This window comes from Mesoplodon bidens (assembly GCF_964165515.1).
Source record: "Mesoplodon bidens genome assembly, chromosome: 16".
Taxonomy (NCBI): domain Eukaryota; kingdom Metazoa; phylum Chordata; class Mammalia; order Artiodactyla; family Ziphiidae; genus Mesoplodon; species Mesoplodon bidens.
The window spans coordinates 12901586-12927277 of record NC_138173.1 but is presented as its reverse complement, the minus strand read 5'-3'; the positions used below and the strand labels follow the sequence as shown (position 1 = coordinate 12927277).

The 25692-nt window shown below is 34.8% G+C and overlaps 1 protein-coding gene across 5 annotated transcripts in view; it reads left to right on the top strand.

The window, feature by feature from the left end:
- Positions 1 to 24348, top strand: part of MYBL1 (MYB proto-oncogene like 1) — a 35181-nt gene extending 10833 nt beyond the window's left edge. Inside the window, exons 4-16 of one of the 5 annotated variants that reach the window (XM_081258281.1) lie at positions 674 to 766; positions 2142 to 2362; positions 4609 to 4783; positions 7192 to 7266; positions 7880 to 7984; positions 11397 to 11627; positions 13023 to 13391; positions 15588 to 15730; positions 16158 to 16272; positions 19344 to 19460; positions 19549 to 19653; positions 20096 to 20275; positions 21721 to 24348. In XM_081258281.1, coding sequence (XP_081114407.1) covers positions 674 to 766; positions 2142 to 2362; positions 4609 to 4783; positions 7192 to 7266; positions 7880 to 7984; positions 11397 to 11627; positions 13023 to 13391; positions 15588 to 15730; positions 16158 to 16272; positions 19344 to 19460; positions 19549 to 19653; positions 20096 to 20275; positions 21721 to 21846 — 2055 coding nt within the window. In that variant the 3' untranslated portion in view covers positions 21847 to 24348. The remainder of the gene's footprint in view (positions 1 to 673; positions 767 to 2141; positions 2363 to 4608; positions 4784 to 7191; positions 7267 to 7879; positions 7985 to 11396; positions 11628 to 13022; positions 13392 to 15587; positions 15731 to 16157; positions 16273 to 19343; positions 19461 to 19548; positions 19654 to 20095; positions 20276 to 21720) is intronic. The other 4 variants (XM_081258282.1, XM_081258283.1, XM_081258284.1 and 1 more) reach the window with 4 other exon arrangements.
- Positions 24349 to 25692: the final 1344 nt, after the last annotated feature.

The following is a 25692-nucleotide window of genomic DNA, read 5'->3' as shown; positions in this document are numbered from 1 at the left end:
TGCTTTTTGCTGTTATAAGGCAGAGTATAGAGATACATAATTTAACTTCAAATATATATTGTCTTTATTTATAGTCTAAGCAATGCTGACAACTTTAATTAAAAATGAATTGGGGGCTTCCCTGGTGGCGCAGTGGTTGAGAGTCCACCTGCCAATGCAGGGGACGTGGGTTCGTGCCCCGGTCCGGGAAGATCCCACATGCCACGGAGCGGCTAGGCTCGTGAGCCATGGCCACTGAGCGTGCGCATCCGGAGCCTATGCTCTGCAACGGGAGAGGCCACAGCAGTGAGAGGACCGCGTACCGCAAAAAAAAAAAAAAAAAAAAGAATTGGGGCACAGGCATGTAAAATAAATACTACATTTTTAAAGAATGCTATTGAATGCATTATTCTCGAAAAACTTTCTTCTTAAGGTTGTGAGATAGGGAGGGAGGGAGACGCAAGAGGGAAGGGATATGGGAACAGATGTATATGTATGACTGATTCACTTTGTTATAAAGCAGAAACTAATAAAAAATATATATATAAAATTTAAACTGGGGTTTTTATATAGCTTGTCAATAAATCACTCTTCTTCTTATAATACAAAAAAAAAGGTTGTGAGATATAAGTTTGGGCTGACTTGCTTTCTGGAAGACAATTGTTCAATAACAAAATCATCTGAATTCTTTCAGAATCGTTCTGATTTTCAGTGTCAACATCGGTGGCAGAAAGTTTTAAATCCAGAATTGATAAAGGGTCCCTGGACTAAAGAGGAAGATCAGAGGGTAACATGTTCATATTCTTTATTTTCACTGTGTAGGTGGACTTGCTTTTTTTCTTCCTAATACATTGGTTTTTTGTCACATAAATACATGTTTAAATCACTTTGATTTGTTCTCTGAGTTACTGCTTGCATAGGAATTGAAACTTGAGTATCTTGAAATGTAGTTTTTTCAGAACTGAGTCAAACCAAATATAATATATATAGCCTTTGCTGTCTGAAAGTTTGGTTTGCAGAAGGAAAAATACTATCAGCTTAGTCACCTTCTTTAGAGCTTAGGTTAGCAACATTTAGGATATAATTTCTTGTTGAAAATTGAGTTAGCATTTTAAAAACAGAATTTAATTTTATTCCTATTTTATCTGAAAATGTGAGGTGTAAGGAAGTCATTCTTAACTTTCCCTCTTGATCTATAATGAACCCCCAAATAAGACAGATAGCAGAGCATCATGTTCCCAAAGAGTTGGATGATTCAAAAACCAAGGTAATTCTTTGTGTTATGAAAGTGTGAGAAGAATGGGAGAGTTGCTGTCCTCTACTGAGAATTGCTCTTTAGTTCATGCTCTTTATGGCATAAATGTTAATGTAGTTGGGAAATTAGAGTATTCTTACTGCCACTCAAAGTAAAAAAAAACCAACAAAAAACAAAACAAAAAAACCCCAAAGTTCACTAGGCTCAGACCTGATTTGATTTACTTGATGGCCAATGATAAGTTTTAAAATGTATGATTTGTATCCTTTCAGTTTGAGAAAGGAAGAAATGAAAAGACAGTAACTGTAGATCCTTCCTGCTTCCATAATGATTTGTTAGGCTTTCCGCTGAAGCTTTAAAAAAAAAAAAAAAAGTAAGAGTAGAAAATGCTTAAGTCTCAACATTTTTACTGTTATTTCATATTAATTTTGTATGAAACAATTTAACTTACAAGTCACTTTAATTAACAACCTGTATTTTAGATAAGTTTGGAATCAATTTATAAACTTGACAGATGCTGAAGGAATAGTTACTAGTAAAATTGTTTTTTTAAGTTGTAGTTGTGGTTTGGATTTAATGCATTAAAAATGGCATTCTTGAGTTATGTTTTAAAATTCTGTGAAGGTAGTGCTTTTTTAAAATTGAGATATAATTATGTATTAGTTTCGGATGTACAAAATAATGTATATATTGCAAAATGATCACAAGTCTAGTTAATATCTATCCCCATATGTAGTAAAAATTATTTTTCTTGTGATGAGAACTTTTAAGATCTACTCTCTCAGCACCTTTCACATATGCAATACAGTATTACTAGCTGTAGCCACTATACTCTACATTATACCCCCATGACTTATTTATTTTTAAAAAGGTAATGCTTTTTTAAACTTTGCTTTCTGTTTCTTAGGTTATTGAATTAGTTCAGAAATATGGGCCAAAAAGATGGTCTTTAATTGCAAAACATTTAAAAGGAAGAATAGGCAAGCAGTGTAGAGAAAGATGGCATAATCATCTGAATCCTGAGGTAAAGAAATCTTCCTGGACAGAAGAGGAGGACAGGATTATCTATGAAGCACATAAGCGGTTGGGAAATCGTTGGGCAGAAATTGCCAAACTACTTCCTGGAAGGTACTTATATAAATGTATATACATTTTTCTGTACTTAAACTTGATCTTTATTATGTTACTATTAAATATATTTATAAGTACCCCATGACTTTTATTTATAATTAAAATTTAGACTGCAGAATACAAGCAATCCTTTGCGATACTTGTAATATCAGTACATTTTGTGGTAAGGATATAATTACTTTTTTAATGAAATATTTTATAGCGGTAATTTGTGCAACAAAATGATGGACCTTTAGATTATGTGGACGTTTAATGCCCTCCCAAAATTGTGTTTACACATCAGTGCCATTTAAGCAACCTTCTTTGTACAAACTAAGTTGGAGTGAAATCTGAGTTGAAGAGATTTCTTTCGTATTGGATTCTATGTATAAGACCAGAGAATAGCAAATACACTGGCTGCAAAAAATTGCTATGAAAGTGCATTAGAGAAAATTCAATTCTTAATTAATTATGGTATCATTCAGATCATGAGTAGTGTGTATATATCCATGTGGCTAAAATATAACACTTCCCTCAGGGGCACTGATGTGCTAAGTACACTGTACACGGCACTGGTTCAAATGTTTCCTAGCTGTCTGTAGTACAGTAGACCAACAATCTTGGGAAAATCCATACCTCACTCGGAAGATATGCACTTGTTTTTTATTGCTGTAATCTCTGTATAGTACTTAATAGTTTATAAAATGCTTTTTACATATATTCTTTTTTTTCTTTTTTTTTAGAGAAAGAAAACACTTTTACTGTTGAATAAACATTAACTCAGAATGTGATGCCCATCATAGGCAATCTGATAAGAGATTGCAAAAAACGGAGAGAAATCCCACCTTTCACCCACATAGCCAAGCAGATACCACCCATTACATACAGGTTCTCAAGATAAACAGTAACTAGTCCTTAAGTCAGAAGACTTGATGGCACCATTCTATTTCACATAGTTCATCCTATTGTACACTTACTAGCAATTGGAGTGCCCAGCTGTGTTAGTTACTTGGCCTTATATAAAGGAAAAACAAACTTCTCATATCTGTTTTAGAAAGTAGTTTTACAACTTGGAGCCAGGTCATCTAAAGTTGGGCTCCTACCCTCCTGCTGAAACTTGGAGATAGGCTGCTATATTCTATATATTCTTAATTAATCTTCATATACTTGTGAAATATGCAGAGCAAACATTGCTGTCTTTGTTTTATAGATAAGGAAACTAAAGCATAGTGTTAAGTTTTTTTTTTTTTTTTTTTTTTGCGGTACGCGGGCCTCTCACTGTTGTGGCCTCTCCCGTTGCGGAGCACAGGCTCCGGATGCGCAGGCTCAGCAGCCATGGCTCACGGGCCCAGCCGCTCCGCGGCATATGGGATCTTCCCGGACCGGGGCACGAACCCGCGTCTCCTGCATCGGCAGGCAGACTCCCAACCACTGCGCCACCAGGGAAGCCCAAGTGTTAAGTTTTTTATTCCAAGTTACTGAACCTGGTCTAGGAACTTCTGATGTTTTCAATCTTTGATACATCTTTTTACTGTCCATAGAACCTAGCTTAGTGCTTAGCATAAAGTAGATTCTCAGTAAATGTTTATGTATTTAAAAAAATTTATACTACAAGTAGCTGTAGGTTGAAGACTTCCATTTTTACAAGGGGAACTTAGGTAAACGGGGAGCCAATGAACTCTTTCTTTCATAGGTATTTTGTTGTAAGACGTGAAAAAGAATACTGGGATTCTGTATTTTGTGGTTTGCATTTTATGACCATGTTTGATCTTGGCTTTAGGGCTTTTGCCCTCACTATGCCCTTTGCCTGGAATGCTCTTTTTTTTCTGTTCTTGTATGGCTGGTTCATTCTTGTCATTCAGATCTTAGCTTCACTGTAACCTCACAGAGGACTTCCTAGACCACCTAATCAAAATTACTATAGTTACTCACTTTTCTTATCCTACTTTAAATGATCTGCATTGCACTATTTTTCTTATTATTTATTTTTTTGTTTTTCTCTTCTTTCCTCCTTCCCTGCCCCCATACTTCCAGTGAGAATGTAAAGCCCCATGAGAGCTGGGACTTTCTTTATCTTATTCACTGTTGTATCTCCAGTGTTTAGACCTTTATCTGACATAGAGACATACAGTTTATTTTTTGAATTAAAAAAAAAGTGTCTAATTTCACCAGTTGTAAAAATTTGTTTTAAGTACTTTGTATACTTTATACAGTGTTAACATTTATGGAATCCTCTTTTTCTTTTTAAATATATACTTTTTTAGGACTGATAACTCTATCAAAAATCATTGGAATTCTACTATGCGAAGAAAAGTGGAGCAGGAAGGCTACTTACAAGATGGAATAAAATCAGAACGATCTTCATCTAAACTTCAATACAAACCTTGTGCGACTATGGACCATTTGCAAACCCAGAATCAGTTTTACATACCTGTTCAGGCACATATTTTTAATACCTTTATTACTTAAAAAATATCTTTAGTTGCTATATTTCTTTAGTTTCTTTAGGGAAGGTGTTTTGTTTCTTAATAGGACAAAAACAACATATATTAAGAGGAATAGACATTTAAATTTCCAAACTGAAGAAATATGCCATGACTAGCTGTTAAACCATTAGTGGAAGTTTATCTCTGCTTGTTTTTTTTTTTTTTTTTTTTTTTTTGCTGTACGCGGGCCTCTCACTGCTGTGGCCTCTCCCGTTGCGGAGCACAGGCTCCGGACACACAGGCTCCGCGGCCATGGCTCGCGGGCCCAGCCGCTGCGCGGCATGTGGGATCTTCCGGGATAGGGGCACGAACCCGTGTCCCCTGCATCGGCAGGCGGACTCTCAACCACTGCGCCACCAGGGAAGCCCTCTCTGCTTGTTTTGACTGATAAATATTTTGAGAACAAACTCATTAAAATATTCCCTTTTATATATAATTTTTACGTTATCTAGTTAAGAAACTTAGTATGTACATTTCCTACTACTATCATTCTTTGAATCTTCATGATTCAAAGCTAATGATCATTTGTGCTTTAATAGTGATTGTAGTTTACTTTTTTAAAAAATTTTGTGTAATTGTAGTATTGCTTACCTCTAAGAGGTAAGTGTATATAAAATAGTTTAGAGGAGAAGATAGTCAAAAATCATTCAAGCCATCATTTTGGAGTGTGTGGTAAATAATTGGTTCTTTGATGGCATTCAACTTTGCTTTTCCCTCATCACTCAACTGACTGAGTGACTTCAGCCTTTGTTTAGACAGGTTCATTGGAGATGACCCACATTCATCATAGGGCAAGCTCTGTTTTCCTTACAATGCATTTTCCTACCTGCAAGAAATTAGGAGTTTTCATAAGATTTGTTTTACGTTTTCCTGTCTATTTGTCTGTCATGCCATTTTTCATGTTGAGCAGTTCTTGGTTCTTATCACATAAAATGTGACAAGATAAAGTATCTACCAAAAGATAAAATTTGGCTAGTTGTTAACAATCTGTGCTTAGTATGCCACAGATTTGATTTTATTCCACTAAGTGGACATTATTTTTTTAGACATTTCAAAAGAACCACTTAAAAAAGGTAGTGACATCTTAATTTACAAATAGGAAAACACGTAAAGACAGTACAGTTATCTGCTGATAGTCAGTACCTTAAGGTTTTTATGGTCTGTTTCTTTACATTTTTCTTTAGAGTCCTAGATTTCAGCAGCATAAACTGAAACATTCTGCTTCTATCTTAGAAAGATTATCATTTAAATTATTTTTTTAACTCATAGGAAGATATTTTTTAAAATTATTTGGGGCCAATGGAGTGTTTAACACTCTCAATCAAAATATATTGGAAAGTAAGGATATTTCTTGTACTTTAAGAATTATTTACCTTACTTTTAATAATTCTTGACAGGTTTGTGTATTCATAGTTCAATTCATTTAAACTGCTAAAAAGATAATTCTAATTTTGACTTGAAAGAAGAAAATGGATTGGTTTGAAATCCTATCACAGATTAAAATGAAAAGTTTGAGAAAGATAAGTTTCTAATTCATTGGAAGCTGAGCAATAACTGATACTAATGAAGTGTTGTGAAAATTAAGTTTCATGTTAGAAGTTATATATAATGTTTCTGCATTATACAGTGATTTAGGTAGTCCATTATGGAACATAGACAATTTCATATTTATATTTATTAGATTTGAAGGTTTTAAAAAACACTTCTCATATTTCTCCCTACCACTGCTCACTAAGTTTGCATGCAACTTCAAAAATTTTATTACAGATGCTTTAGAAAAGAAACAGAATAATTCTTAGTCTATTTTCAGAGTATTAAAAAGTACATGAGTGATTCTGATTGTTTTTCTGAGACAAGTAATAGAAGCAGCCTCTGTTTTCCTATCTTTCTGTACAGAGACTGGCATGGGGTGGTGGTAGCAGTAGGAGTTAGGAATATTGAAGACTTGCTTTAGGCTCCAACTTTGAGAGTGCTTCATATGCACCAGCCCCTTCCTCTGAAGGATAGGAACACAATTGCTTTGTCTTCTCCAGGAGGCAGAGTAATCCTTTAATAGCAGATTTTAAAAAATACTTGGTGGCTATGGTAGATAATAGATAGACTGGGTGATAAATCTAGCCCAGATAATTCTCATATTTCATTCAGGAGAAAATAGGTCTTTGCTAAGAGTTATGACTTTTAATCAGTAGGTCCTAAGATTAAAGATGTAGTTATTAAGGAACTATTATATGTATAAATATTCAAAGTTAACAGAGATACTGAGTTTTTCATGTTGATTTTCAGTTTCTGTGCTTTGTCTCAGATTTTTAAAAATTTCCAGAGCATTGTATGTATGATATTAATGTTTTAATTACTTTTTAGATCCCTGGCTATCAGTATGTGTCAACTGGAGGCAATTGTGTAGAACATGTTCAGCCTTCTTCTGCCTTTATTCAGGTAACTTTTTATTTATAAAAAGCAAAAAACCCAAAACAAACCCAAAGGAAACACTTTCAAACATTTTCAGATCTAATAGTGCCTGTTTCCTCATCTTTAAAATTAGGGCAAAAATAGTACTATCTGGTCTATTTACTTTGAGTATTATAACATTAAAGGAGAAAGTTTGTGTGTTTGAGAAATATAAACTGTACAAATGAAAAGTAGTTCACAACACCAGTAAGGTGGTTCTTTCATTCTTCCAACTTAGAGCATTCAGGTTATGAATGGACGTATTTTTGCTAAATTGGATAGAATATATCTATTAAGATTCAATAAATTAAAACAGACTCCACACATAAGTTTTTAAATTGATACAGATGATACAATGTAAAGTTTTTCGTGCATTTAAATTTCCCAGATCCTTTCTGTTAAATTGAAAATATTTACCAGCACCTCTTTAGATACCAGAAGGATTGTGATACTGAGTATTTGGGATTTAGTAGTATTAAGCTTTATTAGAGAAAATAGATTTTATGTTGCATAGAAGAAAATAAAAATTAGAACATTAATAATAATAATAAAGCAATTTTGTAAGTAGCCTGTTTTTTTTCTTTTATTTAACTTATTTTAGCAACCCTTTGTTGATGAAGACCCTGATAAGGAAAAAAAAATAAAGGAACTTGAGTTGCTTCTTATGTCAGCTGAGAATGAAGTTAGAAGAAAGCGAGTTCCATCAGTAAGAAATAAGCTTAAGTGTTTAGATTTTATTGTTAGAATCTTTTATATGCTTTATATGCTCTTATAGTTTTAATCAGGACTGACTTTCATATGCCAGCAAGTGGAAAGCATATTCAGTGTGACTTCAGATTTTAATATGGACTAAAAATAGTTTTTCTAATTTGCAACTTTGAAGTTGCCTGTTTTTGATATGCATCTCTTTGAACATATTTTACAGTGTTCTGTATTAAGATGCTTCTTGAGTCATAAATAAAAAACAAACTTAAGGTATAACCTTCAGTACGTATATCTGTGAAAATGTTGTGTGGTTCAGATTAGGCTTTGGTTTTACTTTGGACATTCCATGTGATAATGGCCTTAATAGAAAAAAAAAAACTTAAAAAACAAGGAACTTAATAGATGTGTACAGATTTGTCTGCTTCAGAATTATTTTTATTCTCTCTTTGAAAATGTTTTCCTGTTTACTATATTTAGAACACAAATTCAGTAAATTGGAAAAATTTATAATGTTAAAAATATGGGAGGGCTTCCCTGGTGGCGCAGTGGTTGAGAGTCCGCCTGCCGATGCAGGGGACACGGGTTCGTGCCCCGGTCTGGGAGGATCCCGCATGCCGCGGAGCGGCTGGGCCCGTGAGCCATGGCTGCTGAGCCTGCGCGTCCGGAGCCTGTGCTCTGCAGGGGGAGAGGCCACAACAGTGAGAGGCCCGCCTACCGCAAAAAAAAAAAAAAAAAAAAAAAAAAAAAAAAAAAAAAAAAAAAAAATATGGGAAAAGGAAACATTTAGATTTTATGCTCTCTAAGGAAATTTTTCTATGGATGTTGGGTTTTGGTTATCAGGTATGAAAAGTATTGTCTGAGATTTGGTTGATGAGAACAACTAGGAGTAGTAAATCAGGATAAATGGTAATGATTCTAGCTAAGTTAAACAGGCTATGCTAGATGGATTAAAAGGAAAAAAAAGTTTATATTTAAATGACAATTTAAAAAGTTTAATACCCTGGGACTTTTTACATTTAGGAAAGTGTTTTTCTTGGTTTGGGGCTGAATGAGGGGACAATATATTTAGAGTGACTAATACAAAATTACTAAATAGAATAACCTGAGGACTTGAAATAGTATTATGAGGCAACTGGTGATGTCTTTATACCATTTCAGAGGGTATTAATAAAAATGACATTTGTTAATTGCAGTAGATGAGATATACACCATGAGAAAAGTAGTTTTGGTTTTGAAACTGCAAAAACCGTGGGCAAATAGGGAGACCTGAAGTGTACTTATTTTAAAGTTAATTTCAGTTTTATTAAGAAGCTGCAAATAAATAATCATGGTTACAGAGTTCACATTTGTAGGTTATCATGTTTTAAGCACATTTTAAATTTTTTGATAATAGTCTATCATTTTTACTATAACAGGAAAATATAATTAGCTAAAAGAATTGCCATTTGCATTAAAAAGGGAGAAAGTTATTAATTTTTTTTCATAGTTTCTGTCTAAAATCCACTCTCATAAAGATTTGGTTGAATAGGGAGGTTGGAGGTTCTAGAGGGAAATTGCTGTACCCAGTATAATAGACTCCATATGCATATAAAGTATTTATTCTAGACAATTATGTGATAATAATGATTGCCACTTTACTGAGTATTCATTATGTTCCACTGTTGTAGATGTGTTATGTGTATTCCTGGTGATCCTTATATTAACTCTGCAAATTAGGTGGTTGGTTGCTAGGGGTTCAGAATCGGGCCAGTGGACCTAGTAACCTCCCTCTTTGAATCTTTTTCCTGCCCACAAACTTAGTTGAAATGTATGTGGTTTGGAAGTTATCTCCAGAAAGTGATTGTAAACTCGGAAGGTGGCTGTGCTAGTGAAATAAGATTGCTTTAATTTCTTTTATTTATAGGAATCTTTAAAACAAGTGGAACCTGTTTTGCAACAATGTTGAAAATTTGTTTTTTCACCTTACTTAACTCGAAACTTAACGTTTTGCTATTGTGAATATCTAGCATATTCTAGTAATTTTTTATTTAATAGTCATAGGTACTGTTTATGGAGTGCTTCCTATGGACTGAGCAGTGTGCCCTCTAAAATATGGTAACTGTTAGACACATTTAATTCGAAATTTAAAAATCCAGCTCCTCAGCTGCAGTAGCCACACTGTTGTTGCTCATGTGGCTGGCGCCCATATTGAGTGGTTTCAGGTGCAGAACGTTTTCATCACCTCACAGGCTCTGTTGGACAGTGCTATACACTTTACATCCTGTTTCTTTTTGTTTTTTTCCTAGTTTTTTGGAAATATAATTAACATATAGCATCGTATAAGTTTAAAGTGTGCAGCATAATGATTTTACTTACATATTGTGAAATGATTACCACAATAAGTTTAGTGAACATCCATTGTCTCATATAGGTACCAAAAAAAAAAAAGAAAAAGGGAAAAAAAGTTTTTTTCCTTGTAATGAGAACTCTTAGGATCTACTACTCTTAACAGTTCTCAAATTACATAATGTTTCTTGACCATGGCTCTTCAAGGTCTCTCTTCTTGTTTTTCATTATGAGACACTAGGAAACTAAGCTCAAAAGATAAGTAACTTGGCCAGTGTACATCTCTAGAGAGATAAAGAAAAATGACACAGTCCCTGAATTCAAAGGACAGTGGGGACACAGATAAGAAACAGCATCCAGTGTGATATAATAAGTAACACAGTTTTATGGGAGCTCATAGAAGATTGAGATTTAGGTAGTCAGAAGGGTTCCTAGAAAAAATCCTATTTGAGCTCACTCAGTCTTGAAAGACAGGCGGTGATTATATATTAGCAAAAAGGTGAACTAGGACATTATACACTTCTACCTGTTTCCGTTTATAATAATCAGATGGAGTACTTTCCAGTATTTGAACTGTATCTTAAATGAGGAATAGGAATTTTCCCTGGTATGTAGGTTGAGGATTCCAGATGAAGGGAGCAGCAGTGTGCGCAAAGGCTGCTCCCTTTATCCAGGGTGAAAGACCAAAACTTATCAGGGAATTGCAAGTACTGGACTATAGTTGGGTATTCAGTATTCCCTGGGAGTGGGGGCTTGAGTTGGGAGATGAAGTTAGAAAGGTAGAGAAAAGCCAGATTCTAGGAGTTTGGACCTTATGTTGTAGTATATATGGTACATTACTAGTTTTATCTCACCATGACTTTATAGATTTAAGAAAAATTTAGTTAGAAAAAAGAAATATAGTCAAGATGAGGTTTAATGAAAAAAGTTTTTCTATCAGTTTTGAGGAAAGATGGTATATTTGGTACTATATTTTTAGCTGAAATGTTGTGAAGTACGTTGGTCTAGAAAAAATTTTTACTTAAAATCCAAATTTTTGCTTAGATTGGGAATGACAAATAATGTTCAAATTTCTTTTGTACTTTTAGCAACCTGGAAGCTTTTCTAGCTGGTCTGGTAGTTTCCTCATGGATGATAGCATGTCTAATACTCTAAGCCTCGAGGAGCACACTAGTGAGTTTTACAGTCTGGATGAAAATCAGGCTGTGTCTGCTCAGCAGAACTCACCCACAAAGTTCCTGGCCGTGGAGGCCAACGCTGTGCTGTCCTCTCTACAGACCATCCCAGAATTTGCAGAGACTCTAGAACTTATTGAATCTGTAAGTTTGAAATTGTGAGATTATCAAAAGCTCAGTTTTAGTTATGTGGTTACATGTTCAGAAACTCAGTTTAATGGACACTGACCAGTTTTATGTTACACATTACCTTGTATGTCATGCTTAATTTTGTTCTGATATTTTGCAGTGGTTTCTGGCAAAAAAAAAAAGAGTATATATATATATATATATATATATATATATATATGTATTTATTATACAAGTTGTATATTAGAGATAGTTGGAAAGTAGAGAAAACTGTAGGAAGAAAATTAAAATCCCCCATAAACCCAGAGTTAATAATTTGAGGTATTTCCTTGCAGGCTGTGTTATAGACATACAAAACACACATATATGTATACATTTTTAAACCCAAATATACACTAATGTATTATGTTTGTGAATTTTTTTCCCACATTATATCACGAGCATGTCTCTGTTTTCTTAACTCATTTTTTTTAAACATCCTTGCCTTTTTTTTTTTAATTAATTAATTTATTTATTTATTTTTGGCTGTGTTGGGTCTTCGTTTCTGTGCGTGGGCTTTCTCTAGTTGCGGCGAGTGGGGGCCACTCTTCATCGTGGTGCGCGGGCCTCTCACTGTTGCAGCCTCTCTTTGTTGTGGAGCACAAGCTCCAGACACGCAGGCTCAGTAGTTGTGGCTCACGGGCCTAGTTGCTCCGCGGCACATGGGATCCTCCCAGACCGGGGCTCGAACCCGTGTCCCCTGCATTGGCAGGCAGATTCTCAACCACTGCGCCACCAGGGAAGCCCTCTTAACTCATTTTTAAACTTGAGTTTTAATGGCTTCATGGTATCCTGTCATATGAATGTAGCAAAATTTATTTATCCGACATACTATTATTACTGGACATTTATGTGGTGTCCAGTTTTTCAGTATTACAAACTAAAGAACGTACATAAATCTTTGTGCAAAATCATGATTATGTCCTTAGGTTAAACTGAATTTTTGGATCATGGTGTATGACCACTTTGAAGATACTCCATACATATTACCAAATGATTATGTAGATGTGGAATAGAGTGTAAAGTTTTCTGATGTGGAATAAAATGTGAAGTTTTATGATGAACTTTACTCTTTTATAAAAATAACTTAAAATAATTTGTTCTTTTCATTTAAAGTACTTTGGTAGTAAGCTTCAGCTACTGAGTTAGATGAAATATTGCTTTGGAATGTTCCAACTGGAGTTGTCGTAAAAGCATAATCTGTTCCTCTCGAATGGGCTTGCTTAAAAAAAAGATGAACCAAAGAAAGCCTATTTCTACTGATAAAAATGAGTAGTTAATTAACTCTGGAAATCATCATCCTATGTTCAAGACTAGATTTAACCAGGTTATAATATTAATAACTTTAGTTAAGAATTTAATTTATTGCAGGATCCTGTAGCATGGAGTGATGTTACTAGCTTTGATCTTTCTGATGCTGCTGCTTCTCCTGTCAAGTCCACACCAGTTAAACTAATGCGAATTCAACACAATGAAGGAGCCATGGAATGTCAATTTAACGTCAGTCTTGTACTTGAAGGGAAAAAAAACAGTTGTAACGGTGCAGACAGTGAGGCTGTTCCTTTAACATCCCCAAGTGTGGCTAAGTTTAGCACTCCACCAACCATCCTCAGAAAGAAGAGAAGAATGCGAGTGGGTCAGTCCCCAGGCCGCGACCCTGGCGATGGCTCATTCAATGATGGTGGTAATACGGCACTAAAACACACACCGGTGAAAACACTACCATTTTCTCCTTCACAGGTAGTAGTGTCGTTTTTATTTATGTTTCCAAATGTTGATGAGTTGGATTAAATTAGATCTTTAATATCCATACTAACAGCTCCTTGCTTTGATAACACATAAAAATGGATAATGTATTTAAATGTATACAGGAGAGTGCTGAGTTATGATAAATCAGAAAAGTATCTCACGAAGTGTAGTAGTTGCATTTTATCTTACAATTTTTAGAGCAGAAAGGGATGTTTTAGATATGTAGTTCTACATTTTTATAGAACTCATCAGGAAATAGGCCCAGAAAGATAAAATGATTTGCCCAAAGTTATCTAATGGCAGAGCTGAGACTGGCCGCCAGTTTCCTGACTGACTGTTCAAGAGATATCAGGTATATATTCATAGACAACTGCTCCCTATAAGAATCTCATGTGTCAGTAGGTTGTTTAGGGATGTCAGGAACTATCTGCTTTCTCCTGTAGTTATATCCCCGGGGAGCAGATATTTACATCAAGGCAAACTGTACCTTTTATTTTATAATACTATCTTTCTTAATGAACACCATGTTCCAGGCTGTGTGCTAAACATTTTTCTTACAGTATCTTAGTTAATGCTCTTTAAGAAAACCTTAGAGGTAGGTAAATGAAATTCAGAAATTAGGCAATTTGTCCAAGGTCAGTTATTAAGAAAGAGATGAAGCTGGTGTTTGCTTAAAGTGTCTTGACAGAGGTTAAAAAGTCCTATAGGAGAAGAAGGAAGTTTAATGGCCAAATAAACGTGGAGGATGTTGGGATATTATTGGAGGTATGTTTTTGATGCTGGGAAGATGAGGATCTGGTAGTAAGTACACAGCCACTGTTTTCTCTGAAAATGGCACCCCCTCTGCTTCAGGGGATGCTACTTACATAGGCTACAATGCAGGTAGTGTGTCCTCCCCCCACCCCAAGAGTTACAGAGTATCCTGAGGAAGGTGAACCAGGGCTGAGCAGACTAGCAACTTTCTATTTTTGGAGTTTTGCATACCTGCAATTTTCATTGAACAGTAAATTTTAAGGTGGAAAATGGCTGAGGCATGATTATAAAGATCATATATCCCATAGCAAAGAAGTTGGATTTTATCCTATGGTTTATGGGCATCAGAAGTGATAGAGCTATTATAGAATTCATTCCAGTTATAAGCAGCCTTAAAGCAATTTCCACTTTTTTTTTTTAATTTATTTATTATTATTTTTTTTTGGCTGCGTCAGGTCTTAGTTGCAGCATGCGGGATCTTCACTGAGGCATGCGGGATCTTCTTTCCCTGCAGCGTGCGGGCTTCTCTCTAGTTGTGGCATGCAGGTTTTCCCTCTCTAGTTGTGATGCACGGGCTCCAGAGCGCTTGGGCTCTGTGGTTTGCGGCACGTGGGCTCTCTAGTTGAGGCGCATGAGCTCAGTAGTTTTGGTCCACGGGCTTAGCTGCCCCGCGGCATGTGGGAACCTAGTTCCCCGACCAGGGATCGAACCCGTGTCCCCTGCATTGGAAGGCAGATTCTTTACCACTGGGCCACCAGGAAAGTCCCTGGCAGTTTCCACTTTTTCTTAACATTGCTTCTACTCTGTTGGCTACAGAAATAAAGTAGTATTTCACAATTGTATGTAAGGGAAGATCCAATGAGTAAATTGTGTCATTTGGAAAACAGGCTCTATGATACCGATTCTGGCTGCTCAAAGGTTCTGAGCTGTGTTCTAAATAGGCAAATTTGCCAGACAGCTATACTTCTTCTTAGCAAAGCACTGTTATTATATTCTGAGTTCTAAAATATTCTTATAGAAAGGAACACTTAAGACCATTTATTAATAAAGTCATAAAACTTTTTTTTCAGTTACACTGTTTTACAAAGCTTACATTTAACACAGCAGCTATTTATGGTTTCTATAGATTCCTATTTGATAAGGTGCACTGTTTGGAAATATTTTTATTGTGTTTTGTTACTTTTGAATATTTGTTAAGCGGCTATTTTTTTAATACCTGTTGCGTCTTAAACACTTTTCTGGGGAGGCAGTGATGAACAAAACAAAAATGCCTGCCCTCTTGGAGCTTAATTTTTATGGAGTGGAATGTAAATGTATTATTGATAATCCTTTCCTAAAAGGAATGGAGAAATAATTTGAAAATCTTATCAGTTTGATATTTGTGTAGGACTTTGACATTTTAGAAATTGTCTTTAAACTCTCTTCTTTTTTTAGTTTTTCAACACGTGTCCTGGAAATGGACAAATTAATATAGAAAATCCTTCATTCACATCAACCCCTGTTTGTGGGCAGAAAGTTATCATTACAACTCCTCTTCATAAGGAAACAACCCCCAAAGATCAAAAGGAAAATGTAGGGTAAGTACATATTAAATAATTATGTTCGAGAGAATGGGAAGCACAATTTCAAGAGCAGATGAGCTTTTTGTTCATCTATACATATATCATCATCCCTGTCCACATGGGATTTAGAATTTTAAAAAAATCATAACCTTATGTTTTATCCCTAGGAGACTGGAAACCAGCTAAATGTAGTATAAAACTTTGATCTTGAGCAAACAACATTTTTAGTACTTATTTCTGCATTAGTCTTTTTTCTATTTTAAGATGATTGATTGGAATAAGAATAGTTTAGGCAGGCACACTTTAAAAGTCTTGGAATGTTTAAATAAAGCATGTGTATATACAAGAAAATTTAGTGTGTGCTTTTATTGTGGCTTTGCCTTCCTTAACTCATATGAAATCAAATTTTGACTGTAATACAAATATCTAAATGATTGGATAGGTTTAGAACACCTACTATTAGAAGATCTATATTGGGTACCACACCAAGAACTCCTACTCCTTTTAAGAATGCGCTTGCTGCTCAGGAGAAAAAATATGGACCTCTTAAAACTGTGGTATGTATACTCCTTTTATTTTTAAGAATTTTCCTAATTTTAATAAGACACAAATTTTGATTTTTATCCTTGATTTTTAACATTTTAAAAAAGATGTTCAATGAACTGGATTAAAAAAATGTTATCTCGATTTATAAGTTTGAATTTTTGTTAGTCTTCTTCCTTGTAAGTAAACCTTTGCTTGGCTTCTTTTGAATTCAGACTTTCTTTATATCATCTAGAGAAGGCAAGCCAAGTTTCAGTAGAACTCATTGCTTAATACTAAAACCCACCTTTTAGTAGTTTCAGTAGCAGTTACTTACAGTAGAATAAAATAATTTTAATATTTTGATATACATAGGCACTTTCCTAATAATATTTATGAAACTGATTGATCATGATACCTCTTTAAGGCTCAGTTTCCTCTTCTGTTCAGTGGATATCATAAAACACCCCAGCAGGTTATTTGTGAAGATAGATAATAGAAATAAAGGGGCTGGTACTAAGTTTCAAGTAGTATGTGCTTAGTTGCTGCTATTATTATTTTAATAATAGTGGTAACAATAGTAGTACATGAACGGAGGTGGGAGGTGTTACCTGTGTTAGCACACAGATAATTTTGAAGTACCTTAGGTGAACCATGGGCATTCTGATGCTAGGCAGATAAAGATTTCTGACAAATTAGGTACATTAGAAATAAAATATGATTTTTAAAATATTGGTCACTTCTAGGGTACTTTAGTTATCTTCTATTTGTAGTCACATTTTGAGTAAATCAATTAATAAATTCTAGTTTACTTGATTTAATCAATTTTCTACCAAAGAGCATGTCTCGCACTCAAATCTCCTAGTCTTTTCCTTTTTTTTGAAATACTGTTTTAGAGGGTACATAGTAGGATTGATCAAGTCTTTTTGTCACTTAGTTCCATATGCTACTATGAACAATTATATTCTCTTTAGAGTTCTCTAAACTTTTTAGTTTTTATGAATATATACATAATAGAAGTGGGATCACACTATGTACTCTTTTGTAACCTTTCTAAATTTAATAAATTGTATATATTTATCCCATAATTTTTAATGTTTTTGTGTTAGTCCATTGTATGGAATTACCTAATTGATTTAACTAATTTGTTTCAGCATTTTGTTATTCACTTAAAAAATGTATCATTAATTTGATAAATATTGATTGAGTGCCTAATACGTGCCAGGCGCTGGGCTAGGCTTTTGGGGATGTAATATTAAACATGTCAGGTATGCTTCCTGCCTTCAGAAGGGTGTGTAGCCTAATTGGGAATTCAACAAATAAGCAATAATTTGAAGACAGTTGAAAAGTTCTGACAGTGCCTCAGGGTCATTTGGTCAACATATACGTTGAGTAAAAATTATCATTTTAATAATAGTGCATAAGAAATTAGGTTTCAGGTATCTAAGTCCCTGTCAGTTTGTTCATGTTTCGGAAGAATTTATCCATTGCCAAAACAGGTCATTTTCATCAGCAATTTAAGATAAAAAGAAGGTATTGATTTTGTAATTAAAATTTCTAAAGTATCTGTAGGCTCATTTGTAGCGAGCTGACTTTTCATTCCTTCTGCTCCTCCTCCTCCAGTTATTTACTGAGCACCTACTATGTGCTACCCACTCAGCTTTCTTGTGTATCTTACAGTGGGTCAAAGGCACTTCTTAGAGGTTGGCTTTCTGGGACACTTGTATTCTTTCTTTTTTTATTTTTAAACTGAAGTATAGTTGATTTACAGCGTTACGTTAATTTCTGCTATACAGCTAAGTGATTCAGTTACACATATATATATATATATATACTTTCTTTTTCATATTCTTTTCCATTATGGTTTATCACAGGATATTGAATACAGTTCCCTGTGCTATACCGTAGGACCTTGTTATTTATCCATTCCATATATAATAGTTTGCATCTCCTAGCCCCAAACTCCTAATCCTTCCCTCCTCCACACCTCTTCCCCCTTGGCAACCACAAATCTGTTACCTATGTCTGTGAAATCTCATTTATATATGAATGCTATTCTCCCTAAGTTTGTTGACTGGGAACATAAGCTGCTGGTCATTACATGCTGCCAGTTTGTTCTTTTGTTTAGTGGCACTTTGATTACCTTTTTTTTTTTTAAACAGATAGATGAATAATATTTTGAGACTATTTCATCATTCAGCCCACATTCACATTTTTTTTGTATCCTGCCTTCCCACACTCCAGTACACACATAGACACACACAGACACACATGCACATGCACACATTTCTTGAACACTGTGTCTCAGCTCTAAGCTTAAGGCTAGGTGTGCAGAGATGTTACACAGATGAAAAAGATGTGATCACTGCTCTCAGATAGCTCACATAGGGGCTTCCCTGGTGGCTCAGTGGTTGAGAGTCCGCCTGCTGATGCAGGGGACACGGGTTCGTGCCCCGGTCCAGGAAGATCCCACATGCCACGGAGCAGCTGGACCCGTGAGCCATGGCCGCTGAGTCTGCGCGTCCGGAGCCTGTGCTCCACAACGGGAGAGGCCACAACAGTGAGAGGCCCGCATACCGCAAAAAAAAAACAAAAAAAAACCTAAGAATCAAATAGCTCACATATTTAGTAGTAAGAGAAACATGTAAACTAGTAATTACACACTGTGCAATAAGTACAATAAAAATAGAAGAAGGAGAGCTACTGTAGTCCCAATTCGTTCTGTGTTTCCTATTTTTATATAAAAATACTTGGGGAAATAATCACTTTTCTGTTTAATTTTGAGGATCCTGATTGAAGCAGGAGCTGTAATAGGTTCCCCAAAAGGAAGACTTTTGTTTAGTGCCCTAGCATGAAGAAAGTAGCACACTTCATTCAGTGCTTGCAATGTGCAGTATTATTTTTGCCAATAATATTTTGCAATATTATTTTTGCCATAGCTATTTGAGAGCAGTGATCACATCTTTTTCATCTGTGTACGTATCTATAGGGACTGGGAGAAAATTATGCCAATAATGAAAAAGTATAAAAGATGGGTTTCTATATATGGGGAGAAAAAGGAATTGCTATAAAAGGCTTTTTAAAAACCCTTTTAAAAATAATTTAGTCACAGCCACTTGCCTTCTTGGAAGAAGATATTCGGGAAGTTTTAAAAGAAGAAACTGGAACAGACATATTCCTCAAAGAGGAAGATGAACCAGCTTACAAAAGCTGCAAACAAGAGGTGATCTTTTAGTATTGTTGTTAATAAAAGTCTTACCATGTTCAAGTGACTTGACCATAATGTTCCTGTTGTAAATCATCCATTCTAGCATACTGCTTCTGTACAGAAGGTCAGAAAATCACTAGTCTTAGATAATTGGGAAAAAGAAGAACCAGCCACTCAACTAGTAACTGAAGATCTCTCAGGCATGCAGGTTTGTAAAGAATTTTTCTTATATTAAGATGGTTGCTTTAAGTCCTAGTGGTTCTTGTGTTTTACTCATTGTGTGGCTAATTCATTAGAGCTTCTTAGACGGTTTCCTTTAGTAGTATTCTGCCTAATTCAGAGAGAAACAATTAACTGTAGAGAGTATCTTATTTACTTCCTTGCTTTTTATATTTGTTTGGTTTTGAGAGGAGTTAGCTTCCCTTATGTATGATGTCAAAAAATGGTAGTTCTCAAAGCTTTAAATTTCAATATCTTTGGTTCATTTCTTAAATATTTAATTTTACTGCATTACTAGAAATTTCATCGGAGCCAGAAGCTTTCTTGGAGGGAAATGAACAGGGCTTCCACTACCACTTACTCAGTAGTCCCTCTATTTGTCTCCATTTTTGAATTAGTTATTTTATTTTCCTCTTTCTTTTTTCTCTTAGTCAGAAAATATATTTACAACATCTTTATTAATGATACCATTATTGGAAATACATGACAATAGGTGCAACTTGACTCCTGAAAAACAAGATATAAATTCAACCAACAAAACATATACACTTAATAAAAAGAAACCAAACCCTAACACTTCCAAAGTTGTCACATTGGAAAAGAATCTTCAGGTATGAATTTATAAATTTCTTTCAGTGATTTTTGTTGTTGTTCATTCAATTATCACTTTGGACCTACTGATCAGAAATTATATTTTTTCTTTTAAATTCAAATTTGACTATAATAGTGACTAGACATTCACCATTGTTTTGTCACTCAAACTAGATTTGGGTTTTTGAGAGACTCACTCATCAGGGCACATATAGACTAAACAATTGGAATGGTAGCCAGAGACTCTTCTAGTGATTTCTTAAGCACTGTTTCAGTTTTAAACTAAAAATATCTAAATCTACTTCTGGCACCTCTTCTGTAATAAATAATTGTAGCCCTAATTGCTACTTTTAAAGGGTAAGTGGTTGGAAGCAGTTTCAAACTTGATTTTGTTGGTATTGATATAATGGTTTCCAGTGAACTTTCTGGCTCAAAGTTGTAAAACAGAATCCTTTTTTTCTGATGCTATGCAGCCATTACATAACTGAAAATGAAGGCTGGAGAAATTTTTACTTTGTTATCTTAAGAATTCAACCCAGAGAATTTGAGAGGTCATTGAGGAGGAAGTTTTCTTCTTTACACTGCAATGACTGCAGAGCTAGCCTTCCTGACATTCAAGCATTCCTTGAAAACATCTTTGGCAATCATATGTGGCCACCTCCTCTCTTTCTTGAGCCACTGCTCTTCATAGAGCCATGTAACACATTCTCTGAATCCATTTAAAATGATCCCATTTACCAGTGTTTAACACAGAACTTTTCAGGAAAATTTATTACATAGCAGGTCATACCTATAGAGTAGTAATCTTTATAAGGGAAGAAAACAAATGAAACAAACATAAACTTGACTTTGTGTTATGATATATTTCCTAATTTGCAAGACGTAAAGCATTCTTGGTTCTTTTTTTTTTTGCGGTACGTGGGCCTCTCACCGTTGTGGCCTCTCCCGTTGCGGAGCACAGGCTCCGGACGCGCAGGCTCAGCGGCCCAGCCGCTCCGCGGCATGTGGGATCTTCCTGGACCGGGGCACGAACCCGTGTCCCCTGCATCGGCAGGCGGACTCTTAACCACTGCGCCACCAGGGAAGCCCTTGGTTCATTTTTTGACATTGCATTCTCTCTTTAAATCTTTTGCAAAACTTTGAAACAGTAAAGACTGACATTTCTTTCCATGTTTAGACTGATTTGATTTGAGGGGCAGTTGTGGGAACAGAAATTTTAAACTGCCTCCACAGTCCTATAGATAGCTAAAAAATTGACTTAAAAAATTGATCATAAATATTTTAGTATGTATTTTTGAAACATCATTATTTAAAAAGAATCACAATGCTGTTATCAAAAACATTTTTTACAATAATTACTTATGAAATATCCAATCAATTAATTGATTTTTAAAAGTCTAATTGTAAAGTAGAATGGGTAGTTATCTTAGTAATTTTCACATCACTATTAATATTTCCTTCCTAGTCTTGTGAATGGGAAACAGTGGTTTATGGGAAGACAGAAGACCAACTTATCATGACGGAACAAGCAAGAAGATATTTGAGTACTTACACAGCTACAGGCAGTACCTCAAGAGCTCTCATACTGTGATTGTTATTAAAACTGATGAAATGCCCCACTCCCGTATTAGATTCTATACCAAATTAGGCTGCAATGAAATTTTTTGTTGATTAACTGTTTTTAAAGTTTTAATACAGCCCTAAAATGGTTTGCACCCTTTTTCATATTGGGCAAGCAGAAAGCTAGGCACTTAAGTAAGGGGTAGGCAATTTCATAGTTTATTTTTTAAGACATAAGATTTAAAAAAATTGTTTTTAAAGAACAAGATGGGGAAATCATATTAGAATATTCCTGGTTATTCTAAAAGTAAATTCTCACATATTTTCTTCAGAAGATATATGTTGCTACTCTCCTGATGCTGCGGTTTTGTTATAGGTAGGTTTTATGAGTATGTATGATTTCTGAAACTAGTCTCTGTGTAGAAAGCACTCATGGTTTTATGAAGTACTTTTGCCTATCTGCTGATTTACTTAGGCTACCATTTACAAAGAAACACAGTGGAAAGGAATTTAAAAGAAAGAAAGTTGCACTACTAATTTTTGGTATTTTTCAAAAAACAGTAAAATTAACTACAGTGTTAAATGTATTTATTTGAGCTTAGTACTAAAACCAAAAGGCATTGCAAAAAGTTTTTTTCCTTATTAGTAAAGAGTCAGTATTTTCTTCATAAATCTCAGAAGAGCTGAGAGTTTTGTTGAATGTATTGTACAGTGTGTAGGAGCAGGAAAACTTTGTAAATTGGAAAGAAGTCTGTTTTTATAATTTATTTTCATTTTTAAAGCTTAAATGTAGATATTTATACCTATACAGGGTGTCTAGAAGCCAATGTTGTTTCCTGTTATTACAAGCTAACATAGTAAAGAACAATTTTGACTTTTAAGTATGAAACAATAGTAAGTTATAGCTGCAAAGAATACAATATCTATACTGTATGTCACATCTACCTAAATATTGCACTATGTCCTTTAAATCATGTTGGCTATATAAAGTAGTTCTAAAAATGTACTAAATAATAATTTAATATTTTCTTTTTAAATTATATGGGGGGGTCATATAAATTAATCTGGTGATTTGTATATGTGTTTGAAATTTTTGCATTTTGTTTAAAAAATAATATGGTACTTTGGTCCCTAAAAACAGTGTGCACTTAGACGTTTATTATATTTACTCAATGTTTCAGAAGTAGAGAACATTATCTTTTATTTATAAAAATATATGTTCTTTTATAAATGTTTTGTGTTTCTCTACAGGTTACAACAGTTGCTTCAGTTGCCTGTTTTAGGTGTTTGCACTTATTTTATTTCTTCTTGAAAGAATGTCTTTATTTGCTTTTGTGTAGAGATTTTATGTAATTTTTTTTTGAGACATATAATGGTGTGCTGTCAACTTAAACACTGACAGGTAAATAGAATTGTACACTGTAGTTTTAATTATTTGTAATTGACACACTCTCTCCCTCTCCACTCCTGAAGTATACTGCTATAGAAGGTAGCAGAATCGGCTTGCTGCTATGAGAGGAGGAAAGAGCGACCACCACTTGCACTGTGTGAAAAGATAGAAAGCAAATGATGGCAAGTTCTGACGTTAACTTAATGGAATCAACCATTACCAGGCAAATTCTTGCAAATACTAAAATGCCATGCCTTAAAACAAAAACAGCTTAGGATTCTCTGATGTTTTTATGTTGATAGAAGTTGAAATACTATTTTAATGCCTAGCTTTTGAACAGTAGACCTAAAGGGGTTTTAAGCTATTTAAATCTACTTGCTCATTTTATATGTAGTGAGAAGCGAAGAAAGTGTGTGGTACTAAGATTATGCCTTGTTGATCCAAATAGATGAACCAATTTGAATCTTCTTAGCATGTTTGTTAAGTATGTTGATTGCTTCCTAATTAGTGAACTTCTCACAGAAATTTCACTTTGTAAAACCAGTGCTTGTAGCAAAATCATACTGGATCGCTTCAATTTCAGTTATGTTGAATAGCATATAATGGTTCCTTTTTTTTTTTTAATGTAGCCCTTACTTAGCTGGTTTGGATGAACATAGTCTCCAATTACCAAAGTATAATATCTTGGAAGAGCTATATTTTTATAAAGCATAATTTTTCTTGAGCATTAAATTATCCCACATGTAATATATTGCAAATCAGCTTGGGCTTTTTGGACAGAGTACATATTTGGGTTGGTATTGGTTGAATCCTCTAGTTAACTGCTTTGTTGCTTTTTGCAAGAAGATTTCTTAATCTTAAACATGTCAGGCATCTTAAATCACCTTTTATACTGTTGTGTTCCTTTGAATTTCTTTCAGTATGTTATAAAAATGCCAGACATACATGTAGCAGCCATACTTGCATGGAAACTGACTACACATATATAATACCACATTTTGTTGTAAGGTTTTCTCATTAATACAGCAATTACCCTGACTAAATTGAGTTTTTTGATGTATGGGAAAACTTTCCATTGTAAGAGAATCTTGCATACAATGTTGACTGTTAACATCCCAAATAAAACATCTGTGTACAAGCTGACGTGGCATTGCTCATTTCACTTTGGTTTTGTATTTTATGGTATTGATTGAACCTTGAAGGACTTAACTCAACGTTCTGTTCTTAGACCATTTTTCTCCTTTAGAGCTCCCTTCACAGGTGATTTTATCTGTTAACACAGCTTGACGTCTTTACTCAAGAAATGGAAATAGTTGAGCCTCATTTAGAGCCATATTTTCAACTGCCTTTAGGTATGACTCTTTCCATATGACTCTTCTGCCGGTACCTTAACTGTAGTGTGTTCTCTTGTTCCCAACTTGGACATGCCCCTTCTTTGTTCTATCTCTTAGTGGTGTTATCTTCCCTTTGATCACCCACTGTGAAATCTCGTGCCTCTCCCTCACCCTGCACATTGAAATCTGTTGTAAAATCTCTGCCCACATAAAGGCACAGCTCTAATTCCATTCCTTCATCTTTTATTTAGATGACTGCACTAATCACTCTGATCTCCATTCTACAGAAATATGAAGAAATTGTTCTGTGACATCAGAGTGTCACCTGGGCAAAGCCAACTGGTCGCACAGTCAGGTTTGTGCAGTATTGTATCACCTCGGTGAATTTGTCACCATCTAGATTTTACCTTTAGCCTTAGAAATCTGATGGATTAACCCACCAAAAATGCATTTACCTCTCACTAGAATGCCTATAGCAAGTGTGTGAGACTGACACATGAAACCAGAATGCTAATTTATTAATTTACAGTGTGAAATATAACTGCTGAGAGGAAATACAACTGCTTATATATGAGTGTAAAGAAACATAAAAAACACAGATTTGATCACATCTCTCCTATTCAAAGACCTTCTGTAGTTGTCTGTTGCCTAAATAATAAGACTTCTTCACTTCCTAATCTGGACCTGGCGACTTGGATCTTTCAGAAACATATATGTGCATGCTTCTATCTCTGTGCCTCTCGTCATGGCTGCTTTTCTTTGTCTCCCTACCTGTTAGAATTCTACTCAGCCTTCAAGGCACAGGTCTGTGAATCATTTCCTGATTATCCTGGTGCCTCCATAAAACTTTCCCACTAGACTTCATGTTTTGAAGAGTAGGGATTGCTATTTGCAGCTCCTGTGTCTAGCGTGGTGCTTAGAAAATCTCAGTAAGTGTTAAATTGAAAGAATGTTATAAAAGGAGTCATGACGCTTAGGGAATATTAACTATACTTATTTTACACAACAGTTGTGAATAGCTTTGGTCTCTCAGTTATCTGCATAAAACCAGTGTTGCTTTATAGTCAGTAAGCTATTATTTTGTTAAAATCTTTTAGTTCATTTTATAACCATGTGATTTCCTGCCTGATTTATCCAGTTATAGAGTGGTAGG